We start from the raw sequence: 26,548 nt of genomic DNA on the forward strand, positions 1-26,548 counted from the left end.
GTGGACGACCCATTGACGAAACAATTTTTGATTGAGTCGTCATACCAAGAAATCAGCGACTGTCACAACAAACTCACTATCAAACATCAAATATTCTTTTCCATATCAATTTACTGTTACTAATTGTATGTGGCATTGAATGTTTGTTTGGATTAGCATCTGGCGCATCACTTGTCTCCTAACTGGGGGTGCTGTCAGATATTATCGTGAACAATGCAATTATTATTATAACAACGATTGTTTCTTGGGGGCAATCAGAATAATTCCAAGCAAGTAATGAACTGCGGTTCCAAAAGAAGTAATCAGAAGTTCATTATTGTGAGGAAAATCCATCAAAAGTGCTTTAGTGTGAGGACAATCAGACAAAAATTACCGTCAACAACAGCTCCCAATTAAAGATTTTTTTTATTAAAGCACACACCTTTGCCTTCTCATGTCACGTAGAATTATCATTAAATGCCCTTTAGTTCAAAGCTTTAGAATTAAGCTATAAATCATGGATGTGTTTTTCTCGATCTGATTTCAAAGCAGTTGGAAGAGCCCAAACGGCGCGGAACGGCAAATTCCGAGTAACTGATTTGTATGTGTACATGATAAACGAGAAGCTCCCGGCTCAAAATAGAACGGCGTTAAGAGAATCTGTTTTACGATGGCTGTGTTATGGCTGACCAAGTTTTTTGTTGTGGCTGTTCACATCCTCTTAAGAATCCTGTTTGTCTTGGCTAATAATGATTTTTGTGGAAGTGTTTTCGAGACTCAAGTTGGTAGGTGAAAGCTCGAATTAGAATTAAAACAACTGATCCGCATGCCTCCTTGTTAGGACATTTACGTAAAAAACACTTCCTTTCAGACTATACCTTGGTCGGTCACGTCATGGAAACGACTCCTGTTGAAGACGAATTTCAATGTCAGTTTAAATGCATGGGAAATGACAGTTGCAAGTCGATTAATCTTCATCCTATTGACAGAAACAAAACTCGACTTTGTGAGCTGAACAAACAAACACGGCAGATTAAGACGAATGATTTGAAGCCGATGAAAGGATTTACATATTTTGGCTCTGTCCAGGTCAGTAGATAAGTTCACGGGTAATTGTTTTTATTGATGTTCACGGCGAACAACGACTGAAAGATTCATTTGCTAAATTGAAATTCAATTTAAGCTTCAGAGTTAACCATAAAAAAGGATAACATTCTTAATGAACACTTCGAATTAAACTTTAAAAGTGGACTATACCTACCTGATCTGCTATATTCTATTGAAACAATGACAAGGAACCTCGATACAAGATGTTTCCTTTGGGTGCAATTGATCAGTTTCGGGCTAGATACGATCATCGCGTATTCTTGACAAGTGGGAGTCACTGATTTTACCTTCGATGTTAAAATAAAAGGATTCATATAAAACAGATATTGAAGCCATTTATTTTTTGTAAGAATCTGCGTTACTCAAGGTTTTAGATCTAGCTGGAAGTCGGCTTTGTAAATAAAATCTACTCTCACAATTTAGACTTTTCTCAGAAAGAGAAAGCCAGCTTTGCCTTCTCATTCAACAAAAATGGAAAGTTTTACCCAGGTCTTATGTTCTTACCGTAGGTCTCTTGTGTCAATGGTTCCCATCAACGGAATAGACAAAATGAAAGTTGTCAGTGTCATCCGGGATACAAGGGAAAAAAGTGTCGAACACGTAAGTGTCAAAACATTCTACAAAAACCAGTTTAAGGTAAGGTCCCTGGTAATTCAAATCCCCGACCAAGACAAAACTTTTCCATACAATATCAATACAATATCAAGCAGACAAGTGATGGGAATTTCTACGGGGGGAATATTATTTGATCCAATTCCGTATTCTCCGAACTAATATAATAAGAATTTTTATGGCAGGCAGTAAGGAGAATTACTAACGAGATCTGGAAGAGAAATGGTTCGGCCAACTTGGAAAAAAAGTTTAAATTTAAAAATCCTAGCCGATTCCAAGCAGCACACTCTAAGTCATTTTTAAACTCGCAAATGCAGTTTTTTAAACCGGCATTTTGCTTCCCCATCACCACACAACAAATTTACCTTGTTCAGCCACAAGTCCGGTTGCAGTTTCGTTTAAAAGTTTTAAGTTCCTTGAATCAATGTGAAGTTATTATTTAAACCATGCTTTCAAAGCGTTAAATAATTTTTTCATTCACACAGCAGGGGGTATTGCGGTGTTAATTGGAAAAAAGTTTGATTGCTTAATTAAAAACACCACTATGGATCCCCCGAGACGCTTTGTTTTATAGATAATAAACAAAAAATCATGAAATATATTATGTACTCAGTGCTTTTGCGCCGAGCAAAATTAAGTCAACGAAAATTTTTTTTTCAAGAATTTGCATACAACACATCACCGAAAATGTGGAATTTGAAGTTGATATCATTTTCCAAAGTCCTATGCCTATAGTTGTATTTTACAAATCCTGTTGGGACTTGACTCAAGAATTTGGTTCTTCCCTAGAATGTGTTAATGAGACTTTCAACTGATAATTACGGAGAATTGTGAAGTTCCTGACGGAAAGCAGACGTCATCTCACTTTGAGACTTGTTAAATGCCTAGATGTGATGTTTATGGAAACTCGTCGTTAGATCTTCCTCTCTCACTTTAAAATTGTTGGAATCCGAATCAAACAGGGCACTGTGACAATGAGAAGATATTTATAAACGAAGGCGTTTTTGACACTGATTTTGCGCGGATGGGGAATAAAACAGCTTTTAGCGCGCGCTGACATCAGGCAATCAAATGAAAAGACCTATCTTCAAGTATTTTACCCTGAATGCTGCAGAAAAATTAAAAGTTAGGGTCAGGGAAAAGAACTCTCCGTTTCCGCCTGCCAAAATTTATGTTTGGGAGTTTGGTAATTTGTGTATTGTGAAATAATTTTGCCACCCAATAAGAAACACTGCATTTCCCTCTGCAGCTATCAAAGGCTTCAGTTACAATCAGCCTGGTCATTCCTGCAAAGACATCCGGGACTTAGGAGATTCCACTGGAGATGGCGAGTACTGGATCGACCCTGAGAAGAACGGAAAGCCTCTAAAGGTCTTCTGTGACATGACAACTGACGAAGGTAAGACATGGATATGTATACAAAGACAAAGGAGAAATAAATTAAGATATAGTTTTTTTTAATCACAAAACTAATGATATTCTATAAAATAGTTATCAAGAACAACTCATGGAGTGTTAGCCTTGTGTCAGCTCAGGTTGTTGTTGGTTATGTGATTTTATTATGTATTTTTTCTAGGAGGTTGGCTTCTTGTTTCCAATGTTGTGTTTGAAAACTCACCCTCACAACAGTTTTCGATAAAGTCATCATACCGCGATATCAACAACTGCCACAGAAAGACGATGTTTCTCAGCCTAGAAGCAACAAGGGAACTGAGAGCACACTTGTCCTTCACTCAGCTGAGATTCCACTGCAGTAAACAAAAAGGACGTACGTTCCACGTGACCACGGCGCCTAACAGCAACGGTGAAGCTGTAATCAACTTCTTCAGCGGTCAGACAAACTCCCGACCAAATTCCTGTGGCTCGTTTGTGAGGATGAAGGATGACAACTCGATGTTAGCACAAAATTGCCAGCAATGGAAAGACCAAAAGTGGGGTGATCATAATCCAAGTGGGAGTTGCAGATACAAAGTAGTTGCATTTGTCTATGCAGGTTTTCACTGGCTACTGCAGACACCTACAAGCTCTAGATGGGAATGCGACGACTACAATACAAGTAATGGTGGAGAATTCTTTGGATTATTCCCTGGCGATTTCTGGAAAGTCTATGTTCGTTAAGGCCTAAATAACGATCATTACCGACCTCTCTTTACGTTGGTTTGAAATGAACTTCTGACCAAAAAGTTGCCTATGTTTTTGTCACGTTTGAATAAAATAAGTGGGGAAAAAGATAGTGCCAGTCTCTGAATCGATTTGGAGTAATTCAAAGTTGTTAAGAATGATAGATTTAACCGCATGGTTGTGAGGGTGAAATGTAAGAGTGAATAGAATGTGGTCAGCGTTCTCATTCTCGGCCGTTTGTAGTGCTGACTGTCGATCAATTTGTTGGGCACGGTGGTGGCCCGCTTGAACGACAGAAACAGGATAGCCACGTTTATCGAAAAACTGGCACATTGCCTCTGATTTTTCGGAAAAATCAGTGTCGTCACTAAATAGACGACGAAGTCTGAGAAACTTTGAAAAAGGTATGGAGTTCTTGAGGTGTGGTGGGTGTAAAGATGAATACAGTAAGTAACTATATGAATCTAAAGGTTTGTAGTAAACACTAGTGCATAAACAGTTGCTTCCAGTTGAAATTTTGATGTCTAAAAAAGCCAAAGAAGTGTCGGAAATTTCCCTGGTATATTTAAGAACCGGATGAAAGGAATTGACGGCGGTTATAAATTGAGTGAGCTCCTTTCTGGTAGAGGAGTTAGCGCCGATGCAGTCGTCAATGTAACGGCCGTAGAGGTTTTGGGCCGCGGTATTGTCTAAAAAATTAATGTTCGCTAAAACCTACGAAAAGATTTGCGTAGCTGGGTCCAATTTTAGGACCCATGGCCACGCCATTATTTTGTTTGTAGTAGTTACCACCGAATGAAAAGCAATTGAGTGTAAGTATTAGTTCGGCCAAACGAAGTACTGTTTCAGAGCTAGGTTCCCTTAACAGGGCAATGATCGAAAAAAATTTTGAGGGCCCGGAGACCTTCTTCATTGGGAATGACAGTAATATATAGATTTAAGCAAACCTAAAAGCGGAGCTCGCATTTTTTTTCCCCGCACGTCTCTTCAACAAAACTAAAGCCCCTACTATGGATAAAGTGCGTGATAATATTAATGAATTTTCATTCGCAACTTCTCCGTGTCCGTGTAGAGGACTGATTATAATTATAATTATAATTATTATATAATTATATTATTGGCCACGCATGCTAAAAGGGAGTAGCACCTTGTATGGTCGGTTGTACGGTCGTACATCCAAGGTCGGTGAATGAACGGCAAAGCCTTCACGATCGTCAATACAAGTAGTTTGTCGGAGCTTCCTCGAATTATGGCGGCTAAAACACTAAAAAATCCGTATTGCTGACAGACGGTGAGGTTCAAACCTTCCTAAAAGAGGGAAAAAACCAATATACTAAAAGAAAAACCGAAAGTTACGTATTCAGTGGCTTTGTTGTTAGCATTTCTCTCGGCTGAGAAGATTTGTCACTTGCCGATTTTGGCCGGTTTACCTGAAAGACTTCTTCTGTCGGCAAGGACAAAGTCAATAAATAAGAATTTTGTAAATTGAAAATTACGACCATTGTGGTTTTTGTAATCATGATTCAAAGCATTTTTCCATCTTAAGAGTCAGCGCCAACGCACTCCATGATTGTTACTCGGGATTGTCGATTCATTTATTTTCATTCATAATGAAGTCGGCTTTTCTTCTCAGTAAAGGTCTATTGTGTTTATATGAAAAAAAAATATTACATGGTTGCTTGTAGATATGGAATTTCCCTTTTCGAGTTAAACACTCGAAGAGAAATTTCATATCTACGCGTGCCTATGTATTATTCTCTATATATCGTTATTGCTTTTCTGTACTTCTATTTCATTCAAGTATTTAACAAATAACTTATCTGTTTAGAGTAAATTCAAATTGTACAACTACTATTTGCATAAGAATGTCAAAACGCGTTTTTCAAACTTAAAAATGTTGTTTCTTTTACAAAAACTTACATTCATTATAAGATAAATTTTTCAATAGCATTTGAAACTAACAAACTGAATCTATATCAGGGCTGAGTTATGACTCATTGTGCCTTCGGGCTGCAAATTACAATAGAAATGTAATAAGGGAGAAGTTAACTCTTTACATCCTGTTTTATCTTGAGCGCGAAAATGCTTAACTGAGTAGACAGGTGGTGTAACACTGTAATGAAGTGGTAACAACGTACATATGTACGGTCGGACAAGTTACCAAAATTTTCTTGATTGGGAAGTTGGGGAAGAGCCTTTTTATTTAGGAAAGGAGGAAAGGAGATTCGGTGGTTTTCAGGAGATCATATGGTTTTCATGTGGGAAAAGAGGGGACAGTCGTTCCCAACAGAGTATAAAAGGCGGGGGAGGCCATACAAAATAGACTGCAAATGAGGGAGAATCATTATTGTATTACATAGCATACGGGGGATGATCAGGCGAATCTATTGTGACACAACAAAAATTTTACGTCCCCCCCCCCTCCCCAGGAGATAAAAAATGACTGCTCCCTCGTATAACATTGTTTCCTCTGTGAATGGCATTTATTTGGTTCTAGGTACGAGATTATGGGCGCATATCCCCTTTTCACCCAAAGATTACGTCTATATATTTCATGAAAGCAAAAATACTGAATTAATAATCAGATAATCACAAATTAGTTGATGTTCAGCTGAACACATTCTTCTTTGCATTTTTTTCAACGAGTACAAATTAAAGCTGAAGTTCTCTCAAACATCTTTTTGAATGAAAGGAAAAACAAACCCATTATTGTTAATGTTGAGGAAAAAAAAACATAAAAACATATCTTGCAGGCACATTGAAAGCTTTGAATTGAATTATAAATTATTGATGTGTTTATAGAATTTAATTCAAATCTAGAAGAGCACTCTGCTCTTCCGAACGTATTTCACATAAATATAGATTATATACCCAGTGAAGACGTTAATTTGGGACCAGAAGGGCATTCGGACGCCACCGTATATCACCGATGGCTGTTGCGAGGCTGACCCAGTTTGCCGTTGTGACGCTACACATCCTTTCGGGAATCGTGGTTGTTCTGGCCAAAAGAGAATTCTGTGGAGGTGTTTTTCTTGAAGTGCAACTTGGTAAGTAATTCCTGAAGACTGAAAATACATATTTTGATTATCTTGCCCATCTTTTTTCATATTTTCATAAAATATTTGGGTTTTATGTCTCTTACCTTTCAGACCATGCTTTAATCGGTCACGCTATGCTCACGACTTTAGTCGTAGACGAGTTTGATTGTCATTTCAAATGCATAAGTAAGAGCTGTAAGTCGTTTAACGTTCGTCCCAGTGACAGCAACGGAAACCGAATTTGTGAGCTGAACAATGAAACAAGGCAGATGAAACCAAGTGATTTTAAACAGAAAAAAGGATCTACCTACTATGCCTCTGTTCAGGTCGGTACAAATTATTGTAACTGATTCTTTTATTAACGATCCGCGAACGACTAGTATGATGCAAATGACAACAAAACTGACATATTAATTTCCATTTCAGTGCAAGGTTTCTAGAATACAGAACAAGAGCACATCGGGTGGTCAGGAACAATGAAAAATGTTTTTCCAATCGAGCTCTTCGACATAATGATGTCTTCATGGGAACATCTGTTCCCATTGTCCATATTTTGATGTTTCTGCATGCTACATAAACTCTACTCAAAACTCCTGATGAGAATTTCATCAACCTTTTTATCTCCTAGTCTGGAGTTCAAGTGAGAACATCAAGAGCATTTTTGTAATTTAAGGATCAACTTTATCTGAGAAGCTCACATAAAAAAAGCTTTTCATGATACAAACAAAACAAAAAAACCAAACCTGATAAACAAGAACGCGCATTATAAAAGTTATGTTATGTCTAGGTTGTCGGGGCTGAATTTTTATAGCAGAGCCGCTATAAATTTTGAACAGGACCTATTATATCAGGCTTGAAAACATACAAAAAATGTTGATCTAAGAATTAACGGGAAATGATTTGATGCACTATTGTTGATATGATGTATTTATTTTTTTAGGCCGCCTGCCAGGATGTCGGTAAGTTTCATCCGGGATACGTAAAACACAGTATCAAACACCTGGATGGGGAGAGGATTCTAGCAAAGTTTATTGAGAGACCGTTCCAAAAAAAAATTACCTAGATTTCATCTGCTGCAATTTTACAGCTTGAAGCGTAAGATAAAGTATTTTTGCAGATTAAAATGGTCGAGATTTGGTCACTTTGGCGAGGTCTAAGCTTTTCGATGAAATAGGACAAATTTGACGCAGGCTAAGAATTCGAAGAAACCTCGCCGTTATTCAAGATGCCTGCTGTTTGTGCAATACCAGTGACACCCCTTGTGATGTAAATATGTCATATTGTGAGGCCTGTCAGCTATAATTGCTACCTTGTGGGGTATTATAGCAAATACAAAATAGAATTTAAAAAAATGCTCAAATAATGCCATCAAAAGTAACTTAACTAATTAGTGATTTTGCAAAACCAAAACAGTTCTGATTTAATTCTTTGTCAGTTAACCACTTTGCTTTGAGCCTACGGCTTGTTTCGATTTTTTCCATGACTTGATCCACAAAACCTAACAAAAATAATGTTTTTCTAACGGTGAGGAACTCGCGATGCAGCGGTAACTCAAGCATCATAAAAATTCCTTTGGATAAGATGATAGTCTCTTGAGACCCTTGAGCAGTGATACCGTTGTGTGAAGACTATGAAGCTCGCTAATGTACATAGCATTTCCTTCTGTAGCTGTCAGAGGTTTATATAAGGATTATCCTGGCCATTCATGTAAGGACATCCGGGACTCAGGTTTCTTTCAAAAGGACGGGGAGTACTGGATCGACCCTGAGAAGAACGGAAAGCCTATAAAGGTCTACTGTGACATGACAACTGACGGAGGTAAGACATGGAGCAACAATGACAATATAAAGATAAACACTTTGAAGAAAGTTGTTACTACGTTCTTCAGATACTACACTCAGAGTGAAAAAAGTATCGAATGAATGCTTAGTGCATCAAATCAATGTTTGAAAGGTGGTGCTGCGTCGGCGGGGGGTATTTGTAGGATAATTTTGTTTATCAGCTGAGTTTAAAATGTAAATTGGTCACTCCAGAGAAATTCTATAGCTGACTTTCTAAGCGTTAGCCCTTCGCTCTGACGAAGGGCTGTAGCTCGAAACGTCAGCTTTAGAATTTCTCTGCAGCAGCCAATTTTATTATCAATTTAGTTGATAAATTGCGAATAATACAAGGGCGCGCGTAGATATAGAAATTTCTCTCCGAGTGTTTAACTCGATAGCTCACAAGTGAGCGCAGCGAATGTCGAGTTGAACACGAGAAAAGAAATTTCATGTCTACAAGCAACCTTGTATCATTTTGTTTATCATATGAACATAATAGCCCTTTACTGACATGAAAAGTCAAGCTGATTAATGAATGAAAATAAAAGGATCGACAATCCCCGAATAAAAATCGTAATTCTCAAAATTCTCAATTATTGACTTTTTTCTTACCGACAGAAAAGATCTTTCAGGTACACAGCCAAAATCGGCCAGTGGCAAATCTTCCAGTTGTCCATATCAGCCGCGAGAAATGCCATTACCAAAGCCACTGAATACGTAACTTTCTGTTTTTCTTTCCGTATTTTGGTTTTCTTCCCCTTTTAGGCAAGTTTGAACGTCACTGTCTGTAAGCGATACAGATTTTTCAGTGTTTTAGCAGCCATAATCCGAAAAATTGCGACAAACGACCTTGGATTGAGAATGGTGATGGCTCTGCTGTTCATTCATCAACCTGATCGAGTGGCACGAAAGGCGGATGACGCTGATTGGCGATATCAAACACACGTGAAAAAATACGATATTTTTTTCATGTGTGTTATTATGGCTTTTCTCAGGGCTGGAAATCCTTGTATAGCACCGTAGTTTATATGACAAAACAAATCAATTCTATGTTTTCTTTGATTTGTCATAAGATATTTAAAATCATAAATTTGTTTCAGGAGGTTGGCTTCTTGTTTCCAACGTTGTGGTAGACGACCCGTCCTCGCGACAGCTTTCGATTGAGTCTTCATACCGTGAAATCAGCAACTGTCGCGACAACAAGGCGTTGTTTATCACGACGGATGCCATGAAAGAACTGAGAACACACTTGTCCTTCACTCAACTGAGATTTCATTGCAGTAAACAAAATGGACGTACAATCCACGTGACTACCGCTGCTAACAGCTCTGGTGAAGCTGTAGTCCAGTATTTCAGTGGTCAGATGGATTCCCGCCCCTTAGGCTGTGGCTCGTTTAAAAGAATGGAAGATGATAACTCCAGAACAACTGCAAGATGTCATCAATGGAGAGATATGAGGTGGGGATTAGCAAGCGTCGCACAGCAAAGGTTAAACGATCATCCTTTATTTTTACCGGGGGATACTCACTGGCGTTTGACAGATGGGAGTCAAAGATGGGAGTGCGACGACTTCAAGAAGTCTGGTTCAGAATTTTTTGCGCTGTCCTCTGATGATTTCTGGAAAGTCTTTGTTCGTTAGGAAATAAGAGCGACAGATCACCTACATCTGCTTACTTGGTCTTCAGAAACTTTAAATTACGGACTCTAACGTTATGCAATGCTAAATATTCTTCAATGTTTATTTTAAGTAGACTAAAATCTATAGATCAGTAATATTAGTGCCGAGTGTTGAATGAGGCGTCCTTCATCAGTAGAGAAAATGACGGGCACTCTTCCCTGTAAAAAACACCGCTAAGGAAAGAGAATATAGACTGTTCTATTCTCTTGTCTAAGCTCATTCACATGCCAGTGTTGAGATTAAAAAACAAAAACAAAAAACTATTGTTTTTGAACATTACAATTTTGACCCAGGACCGCGTCCTTTTTTTTCACTGCTATAATTGCAAAATTAACATGAACATGAACATGTAGAGCTCACCAGGTCTCATGCTGTTTGTTAGTTTGCGGCTTGGTAACCTTTTAGCACGAGTTTTTATTTGAACCTGCTGTCCAACATCTCAGTTAGCCTACACCTAAAGTTTGTAGCTATGTATGTTTAACTCACGATTTATAAAACAGCAAGTTGTGAAAACGTGTGGAAGTTTGTGCCTTCTATTCTTTGAACCATCATGAAAACGCTCCGAAAAATCATTCAACGAATATTTTTCCGGATATATACTTATAAAATTCATGTGATTCTGGTCCTCTTTTGGTCCGCTTCAGCCAAATGATGATCGTGTATCCGTTTTTCGGGCACAGACTAACTCAGTACGAGTAATTCTGCTACTCTTTGACCTTGCAACAAGGAAAAGGCCACGCATTACCCATTTAATGTATAGTGGCTTTGAAACTGTAGGTGCTGTGGCCTGATAAGCGATGGGCGCGCTGGATTGTGGGTCGGGAGCTCTGAGCTGAAGAACTGGCCCGATTAGTATTTTTTTGTCCCTTAGCAAGACATTTTACTCTCACCATGCCTCTCTCCATCCAGGAGTATAAATGGGTAAAAGTGAATTGTCAGTAAAACCTGATGAAACGCTAAGGAAAGAGGGAGGGGAGGGTAGAGGACAGAAACCGGGAGAGGCTCCGGCTGGAATGGTCACATGACTCGAGTACAGACATAACTACGTTCTTTGATGCAGCATTACAGATTAGAAAAAAGGAAGCCAAGAGCATAACTTTGCAGGAATACGGTCAACTCTCTCGTAAACGGATACCCTCGGGGAATTGGAAAAGGTGTTCGTCAGTAGAAGTGTCCGCCAAAGAGAATCATTCCCCGACGCGGATACTAAAGAAGAAAAAAAGGACGATGTCCCTTACGGGAGAGCGTTATGTTGAACTCTTGTTCAAGTCAAACGAACGGAGAACTTGCCTTCCCGTGGACAAATGAAGATTTGGCAAAATCTATCCCCCCTTTTCTTTTGCCCTGTAAGATACCATATCTTTGTTGATTGCAAATTTAAGACAGATTTTACTGCTAAGAGTCAATTATTATCCATATGATGTTCGCTAACGAGAGAGCGTAAACAAAACAAAAGTCCAAAAGTGTCCACGTTCGCCCACGCGCGAGCGTCCGCCTACGGAAATGAGTAAATACAAAGTTTGACTAGGAAGTAAATAAGGAATTTTACCACAATTGGCAGTAATGTCGCAGTCTGATTGGGTAAATTGCCGTTGTTAATAAGAGTACAGTTAACACTGCTCGAGTCAGCGTGTCACAATCTCGGCGGTCACGCACTGAAAGAATCGTTTTATTTGCTGCGCTTCGTGAGTAAGAGTTGAGGCCACCCTGAACTGCCGTTGATTTATTAAATTGGCAATAGTGCCCGTAAGTAGAAAATTGACACCAGTTTCCTTCAAGTAGGAACTCGGACAACTTTATTAAAATTGATTCATCCAAAGCTATTGTTTAAAAAGCGCGGACCTAATTGACAAAAGATATTATGTAATAAGTTTTCGGGGAGTAGGCTGTTATGACCACCTGCTTATAATTTGCATTCTAAAATGAAACAACAACAACAACAACAACAGGAAAATGAAGTCCCCGTTCTTCAACCTTGATCAGATCAGACCTACTGCAGATTGTGAACTTTGATGGCTTAACACTTTTGACAGCTTTAGTCTTTTTCAGCCAATCAGATTATTTGAACCATTATAACAAGTATTCCTATCAACTTATTGTGGCGCGCATTATGAGAGTACGGAGCATGCCGACGACACTGTTCTTTGCTTTGGCAATACATTTTGTTTTGAAAATTGAAAGTAATGTATCGGGAATTTAACGGATTCTTTATATATAAAACAAATAGAGAAGTCTCGATTGTGCTGTGTGCTGTTGTAAAGAACTTAGGAAGCGGCCAGAGCACTCAAGAAGTAGGGAGAAACACTTGTCTAAGTCTCGTGTTTCTCCCCACTTCTCTCGTGCTCTGGCCGCTTCCTGCGAGTTTTACAACAAAACAGAGCACAGTCGAGGCTTCTCCATTTGTTAAGTATGATTCAACAGATGCGTTCCCGAGAAGAGCGTAGGAGTTGCTCATGGCGAGGCTGAAAGGAATTCTAGTTCTTGAGCGCTAAAAAAAATATGGCTCTGACTAATTTGGCGAAGCAAAAATAGGGGGTCTTCATTTTGCCTTTCTTATTGAGCTTAAAACGATCTTGTTAATTTTATAGGTTACAAGGTAGAGAAATTCGGAACTTTACCGGTTTTTTCGATTTATCGATCCGAGAGCTGAGAATGACTAAACAAAATGTTAATTTGGACGGACGTTAATTGGAAATTCCTCAAAACAAAAGCCACCCTGTTGATTTGGCGAATTAGATTATCAATGGTAATGATAAAGTAGGCAAACAAACTCTTCTCTTACTGCGACGAACAAAAGAAATTTTCATGCAAACTGAAGAACAATGATAGCGATGAATAAAAAGGAATCATGAATTAGAGATAATAAGTATTTCAATTGTGAGTCAATGACGCTCTGCTTACAGAGGAAGGCAAATATCAGAAAGCTGACATACAACAAGAAAACTAAGAAGCTCCATTTGAGAAAGATAAAACGGCCATTTTTAGTATGGCTGTTTTATGGCTGACCCAGTTTGCCATTGTTATCCTAAACATCCTTTTGGGAATCCTGTTTGTCCTGGCAAACAAAGACTTTTGTGGGAGCGTTTTTGAAACTCGAGTCGGTGAGTAAATAGTTAAAAAAAAAAAAAAAAAAAAAGAAAGCACCCATTCTCACACTCTCTTTCTACGGCTAATACTCACTAGAAAGAACGTTTTTTTGCCTTTAAGAACATGCCTTGGTGGGTCATGTTATCCGGACCACTGTTGTTGTGGACGAGTTTGAATGCCAGTTAAAATGTATGGGAAATAACAGCTGTATGTCGATCAATGTTCATCCCGGTGACAGCAATGGAAAACGTTGCTGTGAGTTGAATAATACAACACGGCAGATGAAGCCAGGTCATTTTAAAAAGAAGAAAGGATCTACATACTATAGCTCTGTTCAGGTGGGTTTTGGGTTAAGCAGGTTTGTTGATAACTTTTCTATCTTATTCACCGCCAAGAACAATGTTTCGGAACTACTGCTGTATAATAATGGAAACTGAGAGAATCATTCGCTATTGGCTTACATCGGGCTGTTAAAAGTCTCGGGCAAACGTTTCTCCAAGCGTGTATTAACTATCTCCATCACTGTGCAATTCCCGTTTTGCAACAACCTTCGAACCAAAAGGTTTCATTTCTGCTTGTATAGAGTATTCTGAGTGTTGACAAGAGTGTAAGGGTAACGTCAAATTTCCTTTTAAAAATCGTACATTAAGCATCTGAATACTGAAAACAAGAAAACAAGCTTTGTTCACTCTGAACAACGATTGATGGCAGAACAGGAGGAAAAAGTTCATCTTTCTATTTTACTATTCAGGCCTCCTGCATAGATGTTTCTCGCGGGCGAAAACAAACAACCCAAAGCGGCCAGTGTCATCCAAGATACAAAGGAAAACAATGTGAAACACGTAAGCGGTGTGACTATTCTAGAAAAGTTCTGTCTTAGACGTTGCCAAACAAAATACATGACTATTAAGTGCTATGAGGATGCTAGGAATTTTCAATTGAGAAACCCTTTTATAACCCATTTCTGAAGATGAATGCGGACAGTCGTGTTTAAGTTTGCATATAGCTTTAACCTTTTTTTCAGCGTCTTAACCGGTGTGTGAAGATTAATAAACCCATCAAGATCAGACCTCATTTCCTTTTCAGCTACCAGAGGCTTATATTACAATCAGCCTGGTCATTCCTGTAAGGACATCCGAGACTCAGGTTTCTTTCAAAAAGACGGGGAGTACTGGATCGACCCTGAGAAGAACGGAAAGCCTATAAAGGTCTACTGTGACATGACAACTGACGGAGGTAAAAAATACTTTGGAAAATAAAAGACAATCAATGAAGTTGTAGTTACGTTACGTATATACCGCAATAATAATTGGAACAGGCATCGCGTCTTATGTCCAGATTTCATTCGTTTTTTTCAGGAGGTTGGCTTCTTGTTTCTAACGTTGTGGTAGACGACCCGTCCTCGCGACAGCTTTCGATTGAGTCTTCTTACCGTGAAATCAGCAACTGTCACGACAACAAGACGCTGTTCATCACGAAGGATGCCATGAAAGAACTGAGAACACACTTGTCCTTCACTCAGCTGAGATTTCATTGCAGTAAACAAAAAGGACGTACAATCCACGTGACTACCGCTGCTAACAGCTCTGGTGAAGCTGTAGTCCAGTATTTCAGCGGTCAGACGGATTCCCGCCCCTTAAGCTGTGGCTCGTTTAATAGAATGGAAAATGATAACTCCAGAGCAACTGCAAGTTGTCATCAATGGCACGATATGAAGTGGGGATTCCTCTATGACACACGGGAAAGGTTAAACGATCATCTTTTTTATGTACCAGGACATTATCACTGGCTTTTGACAGATGGGAATCAAAGATGGGAGTGCGACGACCACCTGGCGTCTGGTTCAGAATTTTTTGCACTGTCATCTGATGATTTTTGGAAAGTCTTTGTTCGTTGAAGCCTAAACTGCGACAGTCAAATACGTGTACTTTCACAGCCTTGAAAAACTTTTAGCTACTAGCTTACTATAAGAAGTTATCAAATGCTTAATATTATCAAAAAATCTACTTGCACCAGACTAAAATTTATAAATCTGTAATATTTGCAGTAGGTCGTATAATAGGCAGTTTTCATTAGTAGAAAAAGATCTCTTGCAGTTTTCTTTGGGAGAAATACAGTCCACAGTCAACCTTACCAGTGTTGAGATAACTGAGAAGGACAGTCACTACAACTGACAACTGTCAGTACGACCACGATCACCTGTCATCCCGGACTCAAACCGTTTACTGTTAAGAACTATTGTTTGTTCTCATTGCAAATTCGACCTTGGATGGCGTCTTTTTTTTACGCTGCAATAATTGAAAAATTAACATGAACATGATTATGTAGAGTTCACCAAGTTACTTGCTGTGGATAGTTTGCAATTGGCAAATTTATTTAAAGCTGTTGTCCAACATCATATTTACTCTACACCTAAAGTTTGCACCGTTTACTTCATCAACAATTTATTAAACGACAAGTCGCGAAAACGTGTGGAAACTTGTACCTACCATTCTGTGCAAAAGAAAAAAACACTCAAAAAAATAATGCGACAAAAGTTTTGGTGGATGCATACTTTTATCATATATAAACTATGGTGTTATAAAAAGATATCCCGCCCTGAGAAAAGCTCTAACGACACACGTAGAAAAATACGATATTTTTTCAGGTGTGTTTGATATAGCCAATCAGCTGCTGACACGTCACTCGCCTTTCACGTCACTTGTTGATGAATGAACAGCAAAGTCTTAACCTTTATATTCTTTATAAGATATTTTAAATTATAAATTTGTTTCAGGAGGTTGGCTTCTTGTTTCCAATGTTGTGGTGGACGACCCGTCCTCTCGACAGCTTTCGATTGAGTCTTCTTACCGTGAAATCAGCAACTTTCCCGACAACAAGGCGCTCTTTATTACGAAGGATGCCATGAAAGAACTGAGAACACACTTGTCATTCACTCAGCTGAGATTTCATTGCAGTAAACAAAAAGGACGTACAATCCACGTGACTACCGCTGCTAACAGCTCTGGTGAAGCTGTAGTCCAGTTCTTCAGCGGTCAGACGGATTCGCGCCCTTTGGGCTGTGGCTCGTTTAAAAGAATGAAAGATGATAACTCCATAACAACTGCAAGTTGTCATGAATGGAAAGATATGAAAGGGGATCAAGCAAAATTCGCACAGGAAAGGTTAAACGATCATCCTTTTTATTTACCACGCGCTAATCACTGGTATTTGCCAAATGGGAATCAAAGATGGGAGTGCGACGACTTCAAGAAGAACTCTCATACAGAATTTTTTATTTTTTTATTCATACAGAATTTTTTATTTTTTTATTTTATTTTTTTTTTATTCATACGCTTCAGCCAAATGATCATCGTGTATCCATTTTTCGGGCACAGACTAACTCAATACACATAATTCCGCCACTGTTTGACCTTGCAACAAGGAAAAGGCCTCGCATTACCCATTTAATGTATAGTGGCTTTGAAACTGTAGGCGCTGTGGCCTGATAAGCGATGAGCGCGCTCGATTGTGGATCGGGAGCTCTGGGCTCAAGAACTGGCCCGGTTAGCATTTTTTGTTCCCAGGCAAGACACTTTACTCTCACCATGCCTCTCTCCATCCAGGAGTATAAATGGGTAAAAGTGAATTGTCAGTAAAGCTTGATGAAACGCTAAGGAAAGAGGGAGGGAAGGGTAGAGGACAGAAACCTGGAGAGGCTCCGGCTGGAATGGTCACATGACTCGAGTACAGACATAACTACGTTCTTTGAAGCAGCATTACAGATTAGAAAAAAGGAAGCCAAGAGCATAACTTTGCAGGAATACGGTCAACTCTCTCGTAAACGGATACCCTCGGGGAATTGGAAAAGGTGTTCGTCAGTAGAAGTGTCCGCCAAAGAGAATCATTCCCCGACGCGGATACTAAAGAAGAAAAAAAGGGCGATGTCCCTTACGGGAGAGCGTTATGTTGAACTCTTGTTCAAGTCAAACGAACGGAGAACTTGCTTTCCCGTGGACAAATGAAGATTTGGCAAAATCTATCCCCCCTTTTCTTTTGCCCTGTAAGATACCATATCTTTGTTGATTGCAAATTTAAGACAGATTTTACTGCTAAGAGTCAATTATTATCCATAGGATGTTCGCTAACGAGAGAGCGTATACAAAACAAAAGTCCAAAAGTGTCCACGTTCGCCCACGCGAGCGTCCGCCTACGGAAATGAGTAAAAAAAAGTTTGACTAGGAAGTAAATAAGGAATTTTACCACAATTGGCAGTAATGTCGCAGTCTGATTGGGTAAATTGCCGTTGTTAATAAGAGTACAGTTAACACTACTCGAGTCAGCGTGTCACAATCTCGGCGGTCACGCACTGAAAGAATCGTTTTATTTGCTGTGCTTCGTGAGTAAGAGTTGAGGCCACCCTGAACCGCCGTTGATTTATTAAATTGGCAATAGTGCCCGTAAGTAGAAAATTGACACCAGTTTCCTTCAAGTAGGAACTCGGACAACTTTATTAAAACTGATTCATCCAAAGCTATTGTTTAAAAAGCGCGGACCTAATTGACAAAAGATATTATGTAATAAGTTTTCGGGGAGTAGGCTGTTATGACCACCTGCTTATAATTTGCATTCTAAAATGAAACAACAACAACAACAACAACAGGAAAATGAAGTCCCCGTTCTTCAACCTTGATCAGATCAGACCTACTGCAGATTGTGAACTTTGATGGCTTAACACTTTTGACAGCTTTAGTCTTTTTCAGCCAATCAGATTATTTGAACCATTATAACAAGTATTCCTATCAACTTATTGTGGCGCGCATTATGAGAGTACGGAGCATGCCGACGACACTGTTCTTTGCTTTGGCAATACATTTTGTTTTGAAAATTGAAAGTAATGTATCGGGAATTTAACGGATTCTTTATATATAAAACAAATAGAGAAGTCTCGATTGTGCTGTGTGCTGTTGTAAAGAACTTAGGAAGCGGCCAGAGCACTCAAGAAGTGGGGAGAAACACTTGTCTAAGTCTCGTGTTTCTCCCCACTTCTCTCGTGCTCTGGCTGCTTCCTGCGAGCTTTACAACAAAACAGAGCACAGTCGAGGCTTCTCCATTTGTTAAGTATGATTCAACAGATGCGTTCCCGAGAAGAGCGTAGGAGTTGCTCATGGCGAGGCTGAAAGGAATTCTAGTTCTTGAGCGCTAAAAAAAATATGGCTCTGACTAATTTGGCGAAGCAAAAATAGGGGGTCTTCATTTTGCTTTCTTATTGAGCTTAAAACGATCTTGTTAATTTTATAGGTTACAAGGTAGAGAAATTCGGAACTTTACCGGTTTTTTCGATTTATCGATCCGAGAGCTGAGAATGACTAAACAAAATGTTAATTTGGACGGACGTTAATTGGAAATTCCTCAAAACAAAAGCCACCCTGTTGACTTGGCGAATTAGATTATCAATGGTAATGATAAAGTAGGCAAACAAACTCTTCTCTTACTGCGACGAACAAAAGAAATTTTCATGCAAACTGAAGAACACTTATAGCGATGAATAAAAAGGAATCATGAATTAGAGATAATAAGTATTTCAATTGTGAGTCAATGACGCTCTGCTTACAGAGGAAGGCAAATATCAGAAAGCTGACATACAACAAGAAAACTAAGGAGCTCCATTTGAGAAAGATAAAACGGCCAATTTTAGTATGGCTGTTTTATGGCTGACCCAGTTTGCCATTGTTATCCTAAACATCCTTTTGGGAATCCTGTTTGTCCTGGCAAACAAAGACTTTTGTGGGAGCGTTTTTGAAACTCGAGTCGGTGAGTAAATAGGTAAAAAAAAAAAAAAAAAAGAAAAAAGAAAGCACCCATTCTCACACTCTCTTTCTACGGCTAATACTCACTAGAAAGAACGTTTTTTTGCCTTTAAGAACATGCCTTGGTGGGTCATGTTATCCGGACCACTGTTGTTGTGGACGAGTTTGAATGCCAGTTAAAATGTATGGGAAATAACAGCTGTATGTCGATCAATGTTCATCCCGGTGACAGCAATGGAAAACGTTGCTGTGAGTTGAATAATACAACACGGCAGATGAAGCCAGGTCATTTTAAAAAGAAGAAAGGATCTACATACTATAGCTCTGTTCAGGTGGGTTTTGGGTTAAGCAGGTTTGTTGATAACTTTTCTATCTTATTCACCGCCAAGAACAATGTTTCGGAACTACTGCTGTATAATAATGGAAACTGAGAGAATCATTCGCTATTGGCTTACATCGGGCTGTTAAAAGTCTCGGGCAAACGTTTCTCCAAGCGTGTATTAACTATCTCCATCACTGTGCAATTCCCGTTTTGCAACAACCTTCGAACCAAAAGGTTTCATTTCTGCTTGTATAGAGTATTCTGAGTGTTGACAAGAGTGTAAGGGTAACGTCAAATTTCCTTTTAAAAATCGTACATTAAGCATCTGAATACTGAAAACAAGAAAACAGGCTTTGTTCACTCTGAACAACGATTGATGGCAGAACAGGAGGAAAAAGTTCATCTTTCTATTTTACTATTCAGGCCTCCTGCATAGATGTTTCTCGCGGGCGAAAACAAACAACCCAAAGCGGCCAGTGTCATCCAAGATACAAAGGAAAACATTGTGAAACACGTAAGCGGTGTGACTATTCTAGAAAAGTTCTGTCTTAGACGTTGCCAAACAAAATACATGACTATTAAGTTCTATGAGGATGCTGGGAATTTTCAGTTGAGAAACCCTTTTATAACCTATTTCTGAAGATGAATGCGGACAGTCGTGTTTAAGTTTGCATATAGCTTTAGCCTTTTTTTCAGCGTCTTAACCGGTGTGTGAAGATTAATAAACCCATCAAGATCAGACCTCATTTCCTTTTCAGCTACCAGAGGCTTATATTACAATCAGCCTGGTCATTCCTGTAAGGACATCCGAGACTCAGGTTTCTTTAAAAAAGACGGGGAGTACTGGATCGACCCTGAGAAGAACGGAAAGCCACTAAAGGTCTACTGTGACATGACAACTGACGGAGGTAAAAATACTTTGGAAAATAAAAGAAAATCAATGAAGTTGTTGTTACGTTACGTATATACTGCAATAATAATTTTTTCCAGGAGGTTGGCTTCTTGTTTCCAACGTTGTGGTAGACGACCCGTCCTCGCGACAGCTTTCGATTGAGTCTTCTTACCGTGAAATCAGCAACTGTCACGACAACAAGACGCTGTTCATCACGAAGGATGCCATGAAAGAACTGAGAACACACTTGTCCTTCACTCAGCTGAGATTTCATTGCAGTAAACAAAAAGGACGTACAATCCACGTGACTACCGCTGCTAACAGCTCTGGTGAAGCTGTAGTCCAGTATTTCAGCGGTCAGACGGATTCCCGCCCCTTAAGCTGTGGCTCGTTTAATAGAATGGAAAATGATAACTCCAGAGCAACTGCAAGTTGTCATCAATGGCACGATATGAAGTGGGGATTCCTCTATAACACACGGGAAAGGTTAAACGATCCTCTTTTATTTGTACCAGGACATTATCACTGGGTTTTGACAAATGGGAATCAAAGATGGGAGTGCGACGACTACCTGGAGTCTGGTTCAGAATTTTTTGCGCTGTCATCTGATGATTTTTGGAAAGTCTTTGTTCGCTGAAGCCTAAACTGCGACAGTCAAATACGTGTACTTTCACAGCCTTGAAAAACTTTTAGCTACTAGCTTACTATAAGAAGTTATCAAATGCTTAATATTATCAAAAAATCTACTTGCACCAGACTAAAATTTATAAATCTGTAATATTTGCAGTGGGTCGTATATTAAGCAGTTTTCATTAGAAGAAAAAAATCTCTTGCAGTTTTCTTTGGGAGAAATACAGTCTAGTTCATTACCTTACCAGTGTTGAGATAGCTGAGAAGGACAGTCACTACAACTGACAACTGTCAGTACGACCACGATACTCTGTCATCCCGGGCTCAAACCGTTTACTGTTAAGAACTATTGTTTGTTCTCATTGCAAATTCGACCTTGGATGGCGTCTTTTTTTTACGCTGCAATAATTGAAAAATTAACATGAACATGATTATGTAGAGTTCACCAAGTTACTTGCTGTGGATAGTTTGCGATTGGCAAATTTATTTAAAGCTGTTGTCCAACATCATATTTACTCTACACCTAAAGTTTGCACCGTTTACTTCATTAACAATTTATTAAACGACAAGTCATGAAAACGTGTGGAAACTTGTACCTACCATTCTGTGCAAAAGAAAAAAACACTCAAAAAAATAATGCGACAAAAGTTTTGGTGGATGCATACTTTTATCATATATAAACTGTGGTGTTATAAAAAGATATCCCGCCCTGAGAAAAGCTCTAACGACACACGTAGAAAAATACGATATTTTTTCAGGTGTGTTTGATATAGCCAATCAGCTGCTGACACGTCACTCGCCTTTCACGTCACTTGTTGATGAATGAACAGCAAAGTCTTTACCATTCTCAATCCAAAGTCGTTTGTCGGAATGTTCTCGGATTTTATCATATAAACTACAGTGTTAGACAAGGATTTCCAGCCCCGAGAACAGCCGTAAGAACACACGTGATCAAATACAATATTTTTTCACGTGTGTTTGATATCGCCAATCAGCAGCTGACACGTCATTGGCATTTCGCGCTACTCGGTCATGCTGACAAAACACCAACTTCACCATTCTCTTGGATTACGGCCGCTAAAACACTGAAAAATCCATATCGCTCACAGACGGTGGCGTTCAAACCTTCCTTAAAGAAAACCAACATACGAAAAGAAAAACCGAAGGCTACGTATTCAGTGGCTTTGGTAATGGCGTTTCTCCGCGGCTGAGAACGAAAATCGACAAATGAAAGATTTGCCGCAGGCCAATTTTTGCCGATTGCCTGAAGGATTTCTTCTGTCGGTAGGAACAAAGTCAATAAATGATAATTTTGTAAATTGAAAATAACGCCCATCGTTGTTTTTGTAATCGTGATTCAAAGCACTTTTTTTATCTTTAGCTTTAGCGCCAACACACTGTACGATTTTCACTCGGAAACTGCTGATCCTTCTATTTTCATTCATTGATAAAGTCGGCTTTTCTTGTCAGTAAAAGGCTATTGTGTTTATATGATAAACATAATAATACATGGTTGCTTGTAGATATGGAATTTCTCTTCTCGTGATCAACTCGACATCTCACACGTTCGCTGCACTCACTCGTGAGTTATTGAGTTAAACACTGGAAGAAAAATTCCATATCACGCGTGCCCATATATTATTCTCTATCTGACCTCTAAAACACTGAAAATGCGTATCACCTACGGACAGTGACGTTAAAACTTTTCTAGAAGGAAAAGAAAACCAAAATGCGCAAAGAAAAAACCGGAAGTTACGCATTCAGTAACTTTGGTAACAGCATTACTCGCCGCTGAAAACGAAAATCGACTGCTGGAAGATTTGCCAATTTTTACCCTTTCCTTATTGCAAGGTCAGAGTATGCCGGAATTATAGCTATAGAGTTATAGTAGTTAGTCCCAAAATATGGATACACGATCATACTGACTGAAACTAAAAGAGGACCAAAATTCAAATGAATGTTAAATAGAGAATAATAAATTGTTGCTTGTAGATATGGAATTTCTCTTCTAGTGTTCAACTCGACATCTCACTCGTTCGCTGCGCTCGTTCATCAGCAATCGAGTTGAATACTTGAATAGAAATTCCAGCTGTACCCAAAACAGTACCACCCGCTCAGATGATCTGAGTGGCTTTGAACCCACAGAGGCGGTGGTAAAATAGTTGGCGCACTGGATTCCGGCCCGAGAGGTCTGGGCTCAAGAACTAGCCGGGCCATTGTGTTCTTTTCTTTGTGCCTGGTGGGAGGGGGGGGGGGGACAGAAACTGTGATTAGCTCAAATGGCTCTAGTACAGACATTACCACTATTTTGAACAAGCATTACAGATCGGAAAAAAAAAAAGAAAGGAAAAAGTAACCTTGCGGGAAGATATATTTTGATACACTAAATTTGCTTTACCAAAAAAATATAGTAGCCATCGGGTATATTTTTAAACACATTCACGTCAAGTTGCTCCTAGGAAGCCTGATTCTGCACAAGATTTTTCTTACATTTTCTACCCCGTAATGCGTATTTTACGGGAGGCCACATTTATCATTTGTGTTTGAACCTACAAAAAATCAGGCAATATATTACACCTGATGGATTTTTCATCACGGTCATAAAATATGGAGGAAGGGCTCTTCAAATCGTCCTCGGAATCCTGTTTGCCCTGGCAAAGGGAGACTTTTGTGGATGCGTTTTCGAAACTCAAGAGGGTGAGTTAAAACTCAAACTGAAAAAATGGGACCAAAATCTCATGCTATGTTTCATATATATTCAGGTGAAAAAACATTAATCCTTTTTTTTTTTTTTTTTTTTTTACCTTTCCGACCATGCATTAGCAGGTCATGTTGTGCATACGACTGTTGCTATGGACGAGTTTGAATGTCAGTTAAAATGTATGGGAACTAACCGTTGCAAGTCCGCGATCAACGTTCTTCCCGGTGACTGTATCGGACAACGTAACAGTGAGTTGAAAAATAAAACGCGGTAGATGAACCCAGAAGATTTTAAACAGAGAAAAGTATCTACATGCTATAGGTCTACTCGGGTTGATACTAAGTTTTATGGTTACCGTAAGTACTTGCCAATATACCGAAGATATTCGGATAATTTTCAGTTTTGAAGGTGAATAATTCTTATAATGAAGTTGGGGTAAAACGCTTGCTGTCATCGGTGGAAAGAGCATGCTCTTCCCCCGTGCAAAGCTGAGCTAAAGCCATGTGCCAAATTGTACTATGTCCGACCATTTCTCGGAACCGGAACTTTACCGGTTTTCTATTTATCGATCTGAGAGCTAAGAATGGCAAAAAGAAAATGTACATTTGGTCGGACGTAACGTTTTAACGTGTCATATGTGTATATATATGTATATGTATATGTATATGTATACATATACATATATATTTATATATATTCGCTTCGTTTCTGCAAAAGTAATGTGTTGAAAGAGTTGGTAATGTCACCTGTTTACAAAAAGTTTGCAGCCTGATGCAAATTAGTAGGTTCGCTTTATCTCTAACTCTCAGGATAATTACGTTTTATGTTCTCGGCATCTATATTAACGTTCTTATTAGTTAAAAAAGAGTTTATTATTTTGAACAGCTATTTGTGATTATAAAAACTTTCACGCGATATAAGGTGATCAGAGCTGAACGGATGTAATCCACTTGGTACTTAATTAAGCGAAAAAAAGTTACTCAAAGTATGAAATGGATGAGTTTTTGTCCTTTCGACTGATGTCATGTCAAGAAAAACAAAACGAAAAAATCACTTTTCCTTTAAATTGTATCGTCAGGCTTCCTGTGTGGACGTTTCTCGTGAGCAAAGTTGACCCGTTAATTGCAAATTTCTCAAAACAAAAGCCACCCAGTTGATTTGGCGAATCAGATTATCAATGACAATGATAAAAGTAAAAACAAACTCTTCTATTACTGCGACGAGCAAAAGAAATTTTCATGCAAACTGAAGAACAATTACAGCGATGAAAAAAAGGAATCATGAATTATAGATAATAAGTATTTCAATTGTGAGTCAATGGCGCTCTGCTTACAGAGGAAGGCAAGTATAAGAAAGCTGATATGCAACAAGAAAACTAAGGAGCTCCACCTGGAAAAGATGACACGGCCAATTTTAGAGTGGCCGTTTTAGGGCTGACCCAGTTTTTCATTGCTAGCCTAAACATCCTTTTGGGAATCCTGTTTGTCCTGGCGACCAAGGACTTTTGTGGAAGTGTTTTTGAAACTCGAGTTGGTGAGTAAATACTTCAAAAAAACAAAAAGAAAAAAGAAAACACCGATTCTTATACTCTCTTTCTACGGCTAATACTCACTAGAAAGAACGTTTTTTTGCCTTTAAGACTATGCCTTAGTAGGTCATGTTATCCAGACGAATGAATGAATGCCAGTTAAAATGTATGGGAAATAACAGCTGTAAGTCGATCAATGTTGATGGTGACAGCAATGGAAAACGTAGCTGTGAGTTGAATAATAAAACACGGCAATTGAAGCCAGGTCATTTTAAAAAGCAGAACTACCAGAGGCCTATATTACAATCAGCCTGGTAATTCCTGTAGGGACATCCGGGACTCAGGTTTCTTTCAAAAAGACGGGGAGTTCTGGATCGACCCTGAGAAGAACGGAAGGCCACTAAAGGTCTACTGTGACATGACAACTGACGGAGGTAAAAAATACTTTGGAAAAAAAAAGAAAATCAATGAAGGTGTTGTTACGTTACGTATATACCGCAATAATAATTGGAACAGGCATCGCATCTTATGTCCAGATTTCATTCGTTTTTTCCAGGAGGTTGGCTTCTTGTTTCTAACGTTGTGGTGGACGACTCGCGACAGCTTTCGATTGAGTCTTCTTACCGTGAAATTAGCACCTATCACGACAACAAGGCGCTGTTCATCACGAAGGATGCCATGAAAAAACTGAGAACACACTTGTCCTTCACTCAGCTGAGATTTCATCGCAATAAACAAATGGACGTACAATCCACGTGACTACCGCTGCTAACAGCTCTGGTGAAGCTGTCGTCCAGTTCTTCAGCGGTCAGACGGATTCCCGCCCCTTGTGCTGTGGCTCGTTTAATAGAATGGAAGATGATAACTCCAGAGCAACTGCAAGTTGTCATCAATGGAAAGACATGAAGTGGGGATCAGTAAAAGGTTAAACGATTTTCCTTTATATTTAGCAGGCGCTACTCACTGGTATTTGCCAAATGGGGATCAAAGATGGGAGTGCGACGGCTAGTTCTTAAGCCCAGACCCCTCGGCCCGGAATCCAATGCGTCAACTATTTTACCACTGCCTGTGCAGGTTCAAAGCCATTTAGACTATCTGAGCTGGTGGTACTGTTTCAGGTACAACGTGCATATTTTCCCTGGCACAAATTCATAGTATGCCGGAATTATAGCTATAGAGTTAGTCTGTGCCTAAAACACAATCATACTGACTGAAAGTAAAAGAGGACCAAAATTCAAATGAAT

General features: G+C 39.1%; 5 protein-coding genes and 1 pseudogene across 5 annotated transcripts; all 6 read left to right on the plus strand.

Moving 5' to 3' along the window:
- The first annotated feature begins 649 nt into the window (after positions 1-649).
- LOC131791058 (uncharacterized) lies at positions 650-3,816 on the plus strand. Its single transcript, XM_059108373.2, has 5 exons — positions 650-764; positions 851-1,068; positions 1,596-1,686; positions 2,948-3,097; positions 3,275-3,816. Exons 1-5 carry the CDS (start codon positions 650-652, stop codon positions 3,814-3,816), a joined length of 1,116 nt encoding a protein of 371 aa, XP_058964356.2.
- Positions 3,817-6,691: 2,875 nt separating this feature from the next.
- LOC131791006 (uncharacterized) lies at positions 6,692-10,666 on the plus strand. Its single transcript, XM_059108308.2, has 5 exons — positions 6,692-6,866; positions 6,969-7,183; positions 7,798-7,816; positions 8,526-8,675; positions 9,778-10,666. Exons 1-5 carry the CDS (start codon positions 6,749-6,751, stop codon positions 10,314-10,316), a joined length of 1,041 nt encoding a protein of 346 aa, XP_058964291.2. The 5' UTR covers positions 6,692-6,748; the 3' UTR covers positions 10,317-10,666.
- Positions 10,667-13,341: 2,675 nt separating this feature from the next.
- Positions 13,342-15,339, plus strand: LOC131791065 (uncharacterized). The gene is made up of 5 exons (XM_059108382.2): positions 13,342-13,456; positions 13,563-13,780; positions 14,194-14,284; positions 14,529-14,678; positions 14,801-15,339. Exons 1-5 carry the CDS (start codon positions 13,342-13,344, stop codon positions 15,337-15,339), a joined length of 1,113 nt encoding a protein of 370 aa, XP_058964365.2.
- Positions 15,340-15,967: 628 nt separating this feature from the next.
- On the plus strand, positions 15,968-16,838 carry LOC136282862 (uncharacterized). Its single transcript, XM_066170818.1, has 2 exons — positions 15,968-16,064; positions 16,219-16,838. The coding sequence occupies exons 1-2, from the start codon at positions 15,968-15,970 to the stop codon at positions 16,836-16,838; spliced, it is 717 nt and encodes a 238-aa protein (XP_066026915.1).
- A 2,282-nt stretch (positions 16,839-19,120) lies between these two features.
- LOC131791064 (uncharacterized) lies at positions 19,121-21,082 on the plus strand. The gene is made up of 5 exons (XM_059108381.1): positions 19,121-19,235; positions 19,346-19,563; positions 19,977-20,067; positions 20,312-20,461; positions 20,544-21,082. Exons 1-5 carry the CDS (start codon positions 19,121-19,123, stop codon positions 21,080-21,082), a joined length of 1,113 nt encoding a protein of 370 aa, XP_058964364.1.
- Positions 21,083-23,682: 2,600 nt separating this feature from the next.
- LOC136282863 (uncharacterized) lies at positions 23,683-26,313 on the plus strand (annotated as a pseudogene).
- Positions 26,314-26,548: the final 235 nt, after the last annotated feature.

Source organism: Pocillopora verrucosa, chromosome 8, assembly GCF_036669915.1.
Source record: "Pocillopora verrucosa isolate sample1 chromosome 8, ASM3666991v2, whole genome shotgun sequence".
NCBI lineage: Eukaryota > Metazoa > Cnidaria > Anthozoa > Scleractinia > Pocilloporidae > Pocillopora > Pocillopora verrucosa.